The sequence below is a fragment of the Ovis aries genome, chromosome 23, assembly GCF_016772045.2.
Source record: "Ovis aries strain OAR_USU_Benz2616 breed Rambouillet chromosome 23, ARS-UI_Ramb_v3.0, whole genome shotgun sequence".
Taxonomy (NCBI): Eukaryota; Metazoa; Chordata; class Mammalia; order Artiodactyla; family Bovidae; genus Ovis; species Ovis aries.
Genome location: NC_056076.1, coordinates 1,023,819 through 1,035,594, shown reverse-complemented (window position 1 = coordinate 1,035,594; position 11,776 = coordinate 1,023,819). Strand labels below are relative to the sequence as shown.

The 11,776-nt window shown below is 61.1% G+C and overlaps 1 protein-coding gene across 7 annotated transcripts in view; it reads left to right on the top strand.

The window, feature by feature from the left end:
* Positions 1 to 479: 479 nt before the first annotated feature.
* The window catches only part of NFATC1 (nuclear factor of activated T cells 1), a 91,161-nt gene continuing 79,864 nt past the window's right edge, over positions 480 to 11,776 (top strand). For 5 of the 7 annotated variants that reach the window (XM_042239521.1, XM_027961072.3, XM_042239523.2 and 2 more), the window contains exon 1: positions 480 to 946. In XM_042239521.1, the coding sequence (XP_042095455.1) occupies positions 820 to 946 (127 nt within the window). In that variant the 5' untranslated portion in view covers positions 480 to 819. Of the gene's footprint in view, positions 947 to 5,102; positions 5,536 to 11,776 lie in introns of those variants that run through there. The other 2 variants (XM_027961073.2, XM_042239520.2) reach the window with 1 other exon arrangement.

Genomic DNA, 11,776 nt, shown 5'->3' with positions numbered 1-11,776 from the left:
TAGTAATTTAGCGGGATGGGAATTTCCTTTCTCGGGCCTGCCAGTGGAAGCGCTTTTCCAAATTTCCACAGCGGGGGAAGCCTGCGATTTTACATAATGACTTCAGCATGCAGGGCTCTCTCGGCACCCCCGTCGGCCCCCTCCCCGCCCCGCCCCGCCCCCCTCATTAAAGCTCAGTGCGGTTCTCTCAGGACACCCGCGTGGACCCAGGCGTCCGGGCCGGGCCGCGCGCCGGGTGCGCCCCAGCCTCTCCGCGTGCGCCCCTGTCCGCCCCCCTTGCGCCCCACGGGACGGGCGAGCGGCGGCCCGGCGCGGGGAGGGGCGGCCGCTCGGCGGCTGGTCCCCCGGGCCCAGCGCCGGCTCGGGCGGGCGGGGGCGTGATGTCACGGCAGGGAGGGGGCGCGGGAGCGGCCGGGCCGGCGGGGAGGCGGGGGAGGTATTTTCCAGCTTTAAAAAGGCAGGAGGCAGAGCGCGGCCCTGCGTCAGAGCGAGACTCAGAGACTCCGAACTCGCCGGCACAGTCACCGCGCCGGGGAGGGCGGCCGGGCGCGGGGACCGGGGCACGGGCGCACACCTCCGAGCCCCGGCCACCGCCACCCTGCTGGGCTCCCGGGGCCGCAGCCCGGCTCCGCCACGCGCGAACACACCCTCCCACCACATTTCTCTGGGGCGCGCGGGCTGAGCTGAGCCCGGGCCGGAGCGCGTCGGCCGGGGGAAAGGGGGCCTTTCGCGGGAGACCCGACCCCGGGCGGCAGCGCGAGGCGCCCACTTCTCCCGCTCCTCCTCCTGCTTGCCGCCGCCGCCGCCGCCGCCGCGTGGATGCCAAGTACCAGTTTTCCAGTCCCTTCCAAGTTTCCACTCGGCCCTCCGGTTGCAGTCGGCGGGAGCGGAGAAACTTTGGGGCCCTCGGCGCCCGCCGGCGGCACCATGAAGTCGGCAGAGGAAGGTAAGCGGGCGCAGCCGCAGTCCCCCACCGCGGCCCCCGAGGCGTGGGGGCGGCCCAGCACCCTGAGCCCCGCGCCGATCCCGCCTGCGCCCGCGGGGTCCCGGCCTGGGGAGGGGCGAGCAGGCCGCTCTGGTGTCCGCGCGCGGGGAGGGGCGTGGGCAGCCAGGCGCGCAGCGGGCGCGCTGCAAAGATTGGGAAGCGGTGTCCCCCTGGTGTTTCCCCAGAGCGGCCCTGATTTCGAACGCGCCTTCTTGCCAATAGGTGTCTCCTCTTCTCTAGCGCTGAGTTCGCGCACTTGGCCTTCGCTGGTGCAGCCGCTCGGCAGATCCCGCTGTAGAAACTCGGTTCATATGCAGGCGGCTTGGGGACCAGCGAGGTTAGGGCCGACAGAGCCACAAAAGAAGGACATTTTGGAGAGAAGCGAGGCTTCTTTAGGAAAGAGGGATGGCCCGGTTTCTTCCCCAGTGGGGCAGGGCCACCCTGTAGCCTCGAAGACCAGCCGTACAGTGAGGTGGGGATCTCTGCTCCCCTCTCCGAACTTAGCGGGGGCCGGATTCTCTCCAGGCACCGGGCCACGGGAACCGCTCCGTGAGGCGCCGCCACGCCGATGGCTCGCCCCGCAGAACTAAAAGCGATGAAAGGCGCGGTGGGGCGCAGCCCCTAATTCAAACCAGTTTGCAATCTTGTGGATTTGAGAGTTCCAACCGTAGATGTTTCAGGACAGTTTGGGAAGGGCCTGCCGAGTTTCAGGCTACTTTTTCAAAGTTACAAGGATGGCATAAGCTTCTGCCCTGAAGCCGGGGATGGCGAGGCCGCGACTGACAGTCTGCTGGCGACCCTCCTGCGTGCAGCTTCGGGTCCACAGCCCCTCACACTCAGCCCTTAGAAACAGCCACCACCACCCCGAACTCCCCCACCACCCTCATTAGCCGGGAGCTAAGGGATGACCAGGGCCAGGGCTCTGGTGGAAGCCGGAGACACCTTTCCAAACGCCTTATCAGCGCTGAAGTACTTTGTCTAAATTATTTTAAGAAAACTGCCAAGGCTGCCAATGTGTAATGAGTACTCATATTTTATAAGGGCAGACATCCTTCTGGGAAGTGCTAGAAACTAAATGCTACTGCCTGCTGTACGATTCTGATAAATATGAGGGCCCCGCTTGCATCACAGCTGCAATTTTCAAAGACTGCCTGCTCTGGAGAACTTCCTTATCGTCAGCAAACATGCGCTCAGGACCCTAAACTCAATGTAAGAACGTCACATGAGGGTCAGGGCCTCAATGTTTTATGTTATTTCTATGTGGTTTTAATCAAGGGAAGATATATATTAACATACACCTTATGTTTCTTACCATTTCATGCCAATTTAGAAAATGTTTAAATGTAAGCAGTAGATAATGCTTACAGGATGAGCTGTTACTGTCAGCAAAGTTTTAAAAGTTGTCGAGATTTTGATTTTACATCTTTGGACACTTTACATCAAAGTTTCCCCCACATTATTTCTTACCACTGCTTTTTAAATATGTGGGCCTTTCAAAGTTTAGATCTCTTTACTTGAGCAGTCGGTGGTCTGTCGTCAATAAAGGGTCTTTTTTTTTCTCTCTCTCTTACAAGAAGAAAAGACATCTATGAGGGGGTGATTATTTGTCCTGTTTCCTACGTTAAGAGAATACATTCTAAGGCGCCAGTGCTGAGACAGCTAGCCGGGCGCGGTGATGCCCTTCGACTAAACGAATATCGGTGCATGTATCAGGACTGCAGAATTAGGCCAACCAGAAAGCATGATCTAATCCTTCATACAGACAGGAGCGGGGTGTGAGAGGCAGAGCCCGCCTGCAGGTCCACGCCTGCCTTGCTCAGGGCTGGCGGAAGGATCTGGCCTTCCCCGCAGGCCGGACTGGGCTTTGGTTGCCCATCTGAGAATCTGAGGGAATCCCCAGCCTTCCCCTCCAGTTTAATGAGCATCTGGTCAAAGCTCATTAGGCCTGTTGTTCGGGAAGGCCCTGTGCTTGTTTTTCCGCGTGGGGAAGGCAGAGAAATGCGGGCCTTGTAGGTACGCCCACCACCCATTCAGAAGTTGCACCACACAGAATGCCTGGGGCGCTCCAGGACAGAACAAAGCCCGCCCTGTTCTCCCGCCGCCTCGCTCCGCGTCGTCTCCTAATCCAGATTAGAAAGGCCCCGTGGCCGCATCGCTCGAAGGGCTGGAGGCCTGGGCCCCGAGCACACCCGCCGCCGCTGGGAGGAAGCGCCAAGCTAAACATTTCCATCAAGACAGGAGTGTCTGCTGAATTGGCAAATAGCTCCAAACCATTTACAAGTCGCAAGGCACTGGGGGTGCTGGTGAGGGGACCAGTTAGAAAAGGGCCCCCTCTCGGGCGACCTTGGTGAGGGGTCAGCTCCTCCTTGGGACAAAGCAGACCTAAATCCTGACCCTGGGGGACTCGGCCCACCGGGAAGGATAAACCCACTTTCTCCAGGACAGAACAGTCGAGAGAGACGTTTTGGTATAAACAGTGGGTAGAGGCTGTTAGTTTGTGTGTAAGTTTTTGGCGAGGGTGAGAAAGTGGCTGAACTTAAAAAAAAAAAAAAAAACGAAAAGAGAGAAAAATGAAATGCTGTGGCTTCTGAACGGAAAACAGAACTTCCATTTGCCTGAAGGTCAGCAAAAAAAGCAAACTAAAACAAAACAGCCCTCCAACATACATCTCAAAGTTAGGACTATTATTAGAAACTAAATCAGGCCAAAGTGAGCTATAGTTTATCACGGGAGAAAACCAGCCGTTTGAAAAGGTCCTGAGAGAGAGGAGGTTTGGGGGGTGTCGGGTGACTCCCAGGTTCTCTGCTTCCGGAAAAAATTGGTCCCCAGAGGCCGAGGGCCTGCAGGGCAGAGGGGAGGACGCGACAGGCTGGATTAGCAGCCGAATCGCAGAAACGGACCATTGAGCACCGCCTCCTTCCCCCGTGGGCGATCCTCTGCCTCTCCGCGCCACCCCCCCTCACCCCGTCCCGCCTTCCTGATCACCTTTCTCGGGCTTTTCCAGATGTTGCTTTCACGGGGCGCCAAGACCCTGGGGAAGTCAGAACGGCTGGGAGAAAGTCCAGTTGGGCCGGGGGCGGGCTGGTCTCAGGCGGGCCTAGCTCTACACGGACTTTGTGCGCACACGCTGCTCTGCGCCCCGGTCTTGGGTGTCACCCCCCGCGGGCTCCCCCTCTTCTCGCTCGGCCTGGGGGAGCTGTGGGGTCATTCAGGGATGGTTGGCAGTCTACTCGTGGGCCCACAGGCGTTTGCACGCGTGTTTCAGGAATTTGAGGGACTAAAGTGAGCGGGGTTACAAAAAGGAAAGGTAGCCAGTTGGGCATCAACCTGCCGGTAGCAGGCCGCGCGGGAAGGCGGCAGCGCGGCCCGGGCGTCCCCACGACCTCCCACCTCCTGACTCTCGGGGAAGGGGTGGGAGGGGGGTGGATCTGAGCTGCACGGGCCGGAGCGCAGTGTCGTGCGTGTGGATTGGGAAGAAGCTGCTCCTCTGAAAGCCGGCCCTGCCATCCAGGGTGTTCTGAGCCGGCCGGGCCTGCGGGGCTTCGTCAGGACGAAGTGGGGGCTCCCTGTCCTAGGGGCGGGTGGCCGCCCGGAGGTCCCTTCGGCCGCTCAGCGGAGCCGCTGTGGTCAGGGCCGCGCGTCCCGGGCTCTGCGCCCCTCCCTTCAGCCCCCTCCCCGGTAGAGCCGCCGATGCCGCTCGCTGCGCCCGCCTCCCCGAGCGAGGCTGCGGGCGGGCGGGGGTCGACCGCCAGGTCCTGTCCGCACCCCCAGCTTCTGCCCACCCGGCTCCCGCCGCAGGGGTTCTCGGGCCGCCGGGCGGACGGAGGTGGCCGGAGACCCCGTGTGCCCCTCTCCGGCACCAGTGCAGCCCCCGAGCGCAGACCCGGGAGGCACTCGGGGATCTCCCTCGCGCTGGGGGGCCGACCCCGAGAGCTTCCTGGGGGGCCCCGGGCGCGGGGGGCCGGGACGCCAGTGAAAGGCGTGCGCTCCGGATCGCGGGGAGAGTTTATTTAAAACTCGGAAGCCGGCGGCCTGCAAGCCTCTTGTTTATGTAAACCCGGAAACAGCGGGGGGAGGGGCGCGGCGGGGGAGGGCCGGGGGGAGGGGCGCGGGAGTCACGTTACCGAGGACGCGCGACCGAGCCCGGGCGCAGCCGAGTCCCGGCGGCGCGACCACAGGTGCCCGCGGCCCGCGCCCGGCCGCGGAACCCGGTCCGGGACCCCGACACTAGGCCCCGACCCCGGACCCCGACCCCGGACCCTAGCCTGACCCCGACCCGGGAGCCCGACCCCGCCTCGATCCCAGACCCCATGAGACCCCGGACCCTGAATCTGAGCCCGACCCTGACCTCGGACCCCTGACCTCGGACTCGGAACCCAAGCCCCGGCCCCCACCCTGGACCCCTGACCTCGAACCCCGACTCCAGCCCGGGCCCTCTGACCCCCGACCCCGACCCAACATGACGGGGCTGGAGGAAGACCAGGAGTTCGACTTTGACTTCCTCTTCGAGTTTAACCAGAGCGACGAGGGCGCCGTCGCGGCCCCCGCAGGTGGGTGCGCGGCCGGGCGCGGGGCGGGCGGCGGATCCGGGTCGGGAGGGGCCGGTCTGGAGGCGCTCCCGGCTCCCGCCCCTCTGCCCGGGGCGCCCCCCGGCCTCCGTCCCACCCTCCGCGGCGCCCGGGCAAAAAACAGGTCAAGCTGAGGGGCGAGCGGGTCGGCGGGGGAGGCCCTCTGGGGTCGCAGGGTCGCCTTACCAACTGGGCTAGGCTCCGGGCACCGTCCCGCTGGAGGGGCCTCCTCTTTAGGGCGCGGTGGGTGCTGCTCCTGCCAGGGGACAGGGCGCGAGGCCCCCGCGGGGAGGGGGCCAGGAGCCCCTACGTCTGCCCTCCAGGCTCCTTGTGCCCTCAGCGCTCAAACCTCCCGCCCCACCAAGAAAAGTCCCAGGGGAAGCAGCCTTCAGGCCCAGCGACCACCGAGTTCGCCGGCCTTTTCTTTCTTTCATTTTCTCTTCTCTGTCAAAAATAAAGGTTCTACTTAAACAGGCAGCTGATGCAGGAATCCTCCAGCCCAGGGACGGGGTGTGTGCTCTCCAATAGGAATGAGACATTGAGCCGTCACCCAGTTTTGCAGGAAGACTGGGCCTGAGCTGGAGGCTGCCCCAAGTGGACGGAGCCCGGAGCCCCTCCCTGCAGCCTGGCCCCCCACCTGTCTCTTGTGTCCCCTGTCAGCCTCCTTTTTTGTTTGTCTTCAGGACACTCTCTCTGGCCCTGCCCACGTGGCGGGGAAGTGGTGAAGCTGAGCCCAGCAGCTTGGCACCGTTGGGTGCCCAGCTCTGCAATGACTGTATAATATTTTCCGTATCATTCACCACCCCTCTTTTAAAACTGCAGCGTCCTGCTCGTTTTTTAAAAAAACAAATGTTCCAACCAGGCCAGTGTGGCCTGAATCAGTCCTCCTTGGATGGCCTCCCTTTTCCTCTTCCTGGGCTGTGGGTCCCCAGGCCTTTGGGTGGGTGGCAGCCAAGGCAGGCGAGGGTGGGAGAGCGTGGCAGTTTTCTGAACAGATGTGGGGCTCGAGGTGGAGGAGCGGGCCCCGCAGGCCTTCTGGACGCGCTTGGGTTTGGCTGTCTGGACACAGGTCTTGGCTAGGCTGTCTGGGCTGTTTCCACCAGCATGCATTCTCCCTGGGTATCCAGCCCCCTTTCCAGTCTCCTTAGCAGATGTATCTGATGAGAGGCCTGATGTGTGAACTGCGCCCCTGGCCGCTCCAGGGGGTGAAAGCCGGGTGGGGACAGAGTGCCACGCGCATCCTGTGCCCTCAGGCTGTGCCGCCCCAGAAGGCTAACCTGGTCAGCGCAGAGGCCTGTGCTTGGGAGTCCCCTGGAGTCAGGGGAAGGCCTCGCAGCCCCCTCGCTCTCTGCGCATGTCTGCTCCCCTGACAGCAAGCTGAGCAACATTCTCAAGGTGCTCCTTCAGCATCGTTGCCAAGTGGATACCCCTACCCACCCCAGCCTCCAGGGACCACAGTCCCAGGAAAGCCTCCTGCAGGAAAGCCTCCTGCAGGAATGCCTCCAGGATACCGGCACCTGGGGCCCAGCATTCACCGGGCCTTGGTGGAGGGGCATCAGGCAGCTGGAGAGAGCTCTGGGCAGAGACGAGGTGGTGCCTTCACCTTGTCATGGCATTAGAAGAAAGCATCCCTTTTATCTATTTATGTGAGAGACACTCATACTTTTTATTACGACTGTTTCAGAGCAGGTTTAGGTTTACAGCAGAACTGAGAGGAAGGTATGGAGATTTCCTGTGTGCCCCCTGCACCCACAGGCACAGCCCCCCAACTATGGACATCTCCCCTAGATGGGACGCTTGTACAGTCGATGAGCCTACATGGACACATCATCACCCAAAGTCTGTAGTTTACATAATGTTCCCTCTGGGTGTTTAATCCTGTGGGTTTGGATGAATGTGTCACGACACGTGTCCACCATAGTGGGGTCATTCAGAGCGCTTTCGCTGCCCCGCCCGTTCATCCCACCTCCCCGGCCCCCGACCACTGACCTGGTCACTGTGTCCCTAGTTTTCCCAGAGTGTCCTACAGTTGGGACGCTGGATGCAGAGGGTGCGGCCTTTTCAGATTGCCTCCTTTCACTCAGTGACACTCAACTTGGGTCTCCTCCAGGCCTCTTCCTGACTTGATGGCTCTAGTGCTGAATAATATCTCGTCTGGATTGGATCACAGTTTATCCATTCACTTACCCAAGGACATCTTGGTTGCTTCTAAGTTTCAGAAGCTATCAATAAAGTACAGTCTTCTTGTTCTTATTAAATACTAACATTAAATTGTAATTATTAAGTTAGTGGTTACATTGTTATATTAAATTCTTCAGCTCTGAATGGGTGACAGAAATGACTTCACATTATTTCTGGGATGAACTTGGACAGAAATAAGTGAATGACTGACCAACTCTGAGGTTGATTGTGAAGTGAGGTGACAGAGCTTGGGAGGGGATTTATACTCAGCCCAAAATGGGCACTTTCTCAAAAGGACTCAGCCTTCCCTGACCAGAGGGCCCCTCACCCTCACCATCTTCTCACCTGTCACCTGTCGCTCATGCCACCTCTTGCTCTAGAGTGAGTGACACCCCCGCGTTCGAGGAGGCCTGGGTGCTGGGGTTCCTTATGTGCAGCGAGCTTGGCAGGTGCCGATAGTCAGTCACCATTTGTTGGAAGAAAGCAAGCAGAGTTTTAAAAATAACCCGCCCTGGTCTGGGCAGGGTGTTGTTTGCCCAACAGGGGCTGCCCTGGCCCCACTGGGGAGGAGGCTGGCGGGGGGCTTCCCTCCTGGGGAGGCTTGCTGCTGCTGCTTCCCTCTGGGTCTCAGGAAATAGCTGCTCTGCTGCGGGCCGGGCGGGCGTGGCCCCGCTTCCCGCCCCGGGCTCCTGTTTTCTAAGTTATTTTGGCCGCCCAGCTGGGGCTGTCACCGTGGCAACGCAGGAGGAAATGGGCGGGGCCTCCTGGCGGCCTGGGGGCGGGTCCCTCGCCCGAGCCGGGTGGGGGCTCACGGTTGTTGCGTGAAAGGGGACGTTTCCTGAGAAAAGGAAGACTTGGGGGTTTTTGTTCTCAGTGCCCTCTCAGTGCTGGTGGTGGCCTCGAGACCCCAGAGGCCCACGTGTCCTGCTCGCTCGCAGCCCTCCGGGCCTCGGGCCCAGAACCCAGCGTGCCGGCCGACCCGGGGCCACGCAGGCCGAGCGCCGCACCTGCGCCTCCAGCCGGCGGGCCCGCGCCCTCGGCTCGCTCAGACCTCCAGAGACGCTCCGCCGGCGTCTTCGCCCAGAGGACGTGTTAGTCCTCCGTGGAGTTTGTCGGAGGAAGCGGCTGGGGCGAGTCTGCCCGGGGATGTCTTGGACCCTTAGACGAGGGGCCTGGAGGGGGAAGACCTGAGGCGCGAGGCTGGGCTTCGGCGCCGCGGGCCTCAGGAGGCTGAGACGGCCGGCTGCTCTGGAAACGTCTGCCTTGCAGGTGGCTGCCTGGCCCTCAAAGACATGTCTGTCCGTCACCCGCGGGTCAGGCCGCCCCTGCTCAGTCAGCGGCTCTCCACAGAAAGGTCCTGGCGAGGAGTGGCTTTGTTTTGCTCTGTTTTGTCTCCACTGCCTTATAGCGAAGCTATAATCTAGCCTGTGGGGCCGCGCCTGCCACGGGGAGAGGAGGCCTGGCGAGGCGTCGGGAGGCCTGGCCTGGCTGCCAGGCTGCTTCCAGTTCTATTTCTAGCTTCGTGTCCTGCGGTTCAACCCCAGCAAATGCTGAAGGGGATGTTCCTTAAAATGAAAAACAAAAGTCGCGTGTCGCGTTCCCTCTCAGGGTCTGTGACCTACGGGGAGCGAGGTGCTGTGACGATGCAGCCACGGTGGGTGTGGGGGAGCGGCGTCCGGCGGTGCATCCGCGTCCCTGCCGCTCCCCGGGAAGGGCGAGGGGTCCTGACCTCACTGGCAGGGAGGGCCTGAGCAGTCAGGAGCCTGCCAGGACGCAGTTGGCCGTAGTGGAGGTACACCAGGCAACTTTTTTGTTTATCGTTCAGTGAAGTGTTAGTGGCTCAAACGTGTCTGTTCTTTGCGACCGGGAGGATAGTAGCTGGCCAGGCTCCTCCATCCATGGGATTCTCCCGGCAAGAATACTGGCGTGGGTTGCCGTTCTTTCTCCATGGGATGTTTCCGACCCAGGGATCGAACCAGGGTCTCCGGCACTGCAGGCAGGGTACCGGTTGTTCAGATCTAGCACAACTGAGTGGTTCTGGAATCAGTGGTTTTTCAGAATGAGAGGAAACACTCCTGCCCTTGCTGGCCTGTTGGGCCTGCTGCAGGTGGAGCTCGCCGTGGGCACTGGACAGGCCGGGAGCTACGCTTCGTCCCCTGGCTCCACGCTGGCCTCCAGCTCTGTGTCCACCAAGAGGTCGGGGTCGGCCCTGGAGGCGAGGCCGTGTCTGTCTTCAGAGATGAGGCACGGTTTTATGAATGTCCATTACGTTAAGGCTTCTTGAATAGGCTCTTCTTGGTATTTGCCTAGACTTCTGCGCTGTGAGTTAATGACCCTCCTTGGTGGGCAGCCAGGCTCCAGAGGCAGTGGCAGAGTCGTGGGTGCCGAGCCCTTTGGTGCTCCCTGATGTGACGTGAATCAGCCTGGGCATCTCAGGATTTTAAGAAAGTCGCTGAAAATATTTCCATCCCATGTAAATATAATCCCTTTGAATAGTTAAAGAACTCAGATTTGAATACGGTTCAGGTGGGAAATAAGCCCAAATTGGGTGGGAATGGGGTGGGGGGAGCAGGGAGATGCCCTCAGTGTGGGCAGGCCCCGGGGGGCTGGCAGCAACCTGTGGGCGTTTGGTCCTGCAAGGGAGGTCTTCGTCTCAGGCTCCGGCTGAGCTCAGAACAAAGTTCAGGCACTTAGGAGTTTCGCCTCATAGTTTATTTAAGGAAAACTCGCGCATAGGGGGTCCTGTTTGTGTTCCAATAAAGGCTCATGCCTTTCTTTTCCTCGTTGAGCCGTGGTTCTCCACAGACCTGGGTTAAACAGTGGCCCCCCGGGAGGCTCTGGGGGTCTGACGCTTGCACCAGTCTTCCCATCGGGCCACAGGCCGTGGCGAGGCCTGTGGGCAGGTGGTGGTGGGGCCGGGGCTCGCTCTGCTAACTGCAGGATTTTTCTTCGAATTCTTGGAATTGCCTTCCTGCCAACAAATGGCAGTTCAGGGGTCGGATCAGCCGTAAGTCCTGAAATAAATGGCAGGTTTGCATCATACTGTTTGGCGGAGCGGGCAGCATGGGATCTGTTCCCTAGACCCCGTCAAGGCCCCGCAGGCTCTGGGAGCTGGAAGTGGCCTGCCAGCCCTCCACGCCTGGTTTGCGTGCTGTGTGCACTTCCTGTCAGCCTCCTGCTAGGGCTCCCCTCCTGGAGTTGGCAACTTGTCTTTAAAATGAAGTCCCCTCTTCGCTGAGTGCTGCAGTCTGGGAGCCACGGTGGCCCCAGAGCGAGGCATGCGGTGTGGGGCATGGTCTCGCCTCCCGAGGCAGCCAGGCCTAGGGGCCATGCCCACGGGGGGCCTGCGTGGTGTCCTGGCCACCCGGGTGGGGCCACGTCCAGGACGGACGTCATGGAGGCGCTGGAGTGCGCTCGCCTAGCAGCTGCTGCCCCTGGGGAGGGGCCCCCGAGGTGCTGGGCCAGGCTGGCCTGTCCCTCTGCTTCAGGGCAACGTGTGACCAGCACGCTGGCAGAGGGGCCCGTGTGTGGGCGGGGGGCAGGGGCCAGGGTGGGCGACCCCACTCCCCGAGATGGAGCCAGGTGCTGCGCCAGCGGTCGAGAGGACCCACCTGAGAGGAGGCCGGTCCTCACTGACCCCCGCGACGCCTTCGTGACTCACCCGTGGTCTGGGGACACACCGAATACGGCACAGCCACATGTTGAGAAATCCCTGCCATGTGCGCGGGTAACACAATTTGTTGATATTCCGCTCGCCGATCATGGTCCTCATCGCATCTCACTGTCCAGGTGGTACTGCTGGGCACTCCAGCCTGGCTGGCCGGCCTGCTTTTAGTTGGGCTGGTTGACGACTGACTTCTTGCCTGAAGCCTCACCAGCACTGGGAACAGTTGTTTGTTTTCTGAACGAGCAGCTCTGGTCCGAATGGTCTGGAGAGTTGGGCCATGGTGAAGGGGACCCTCCGAGTCAGAGGTCTGTGTACAAGGCTGGGACGTCCACGTGGTGTGCACCGCTCTGTGCCCAGAAGGGGTCCTTGGTCCTG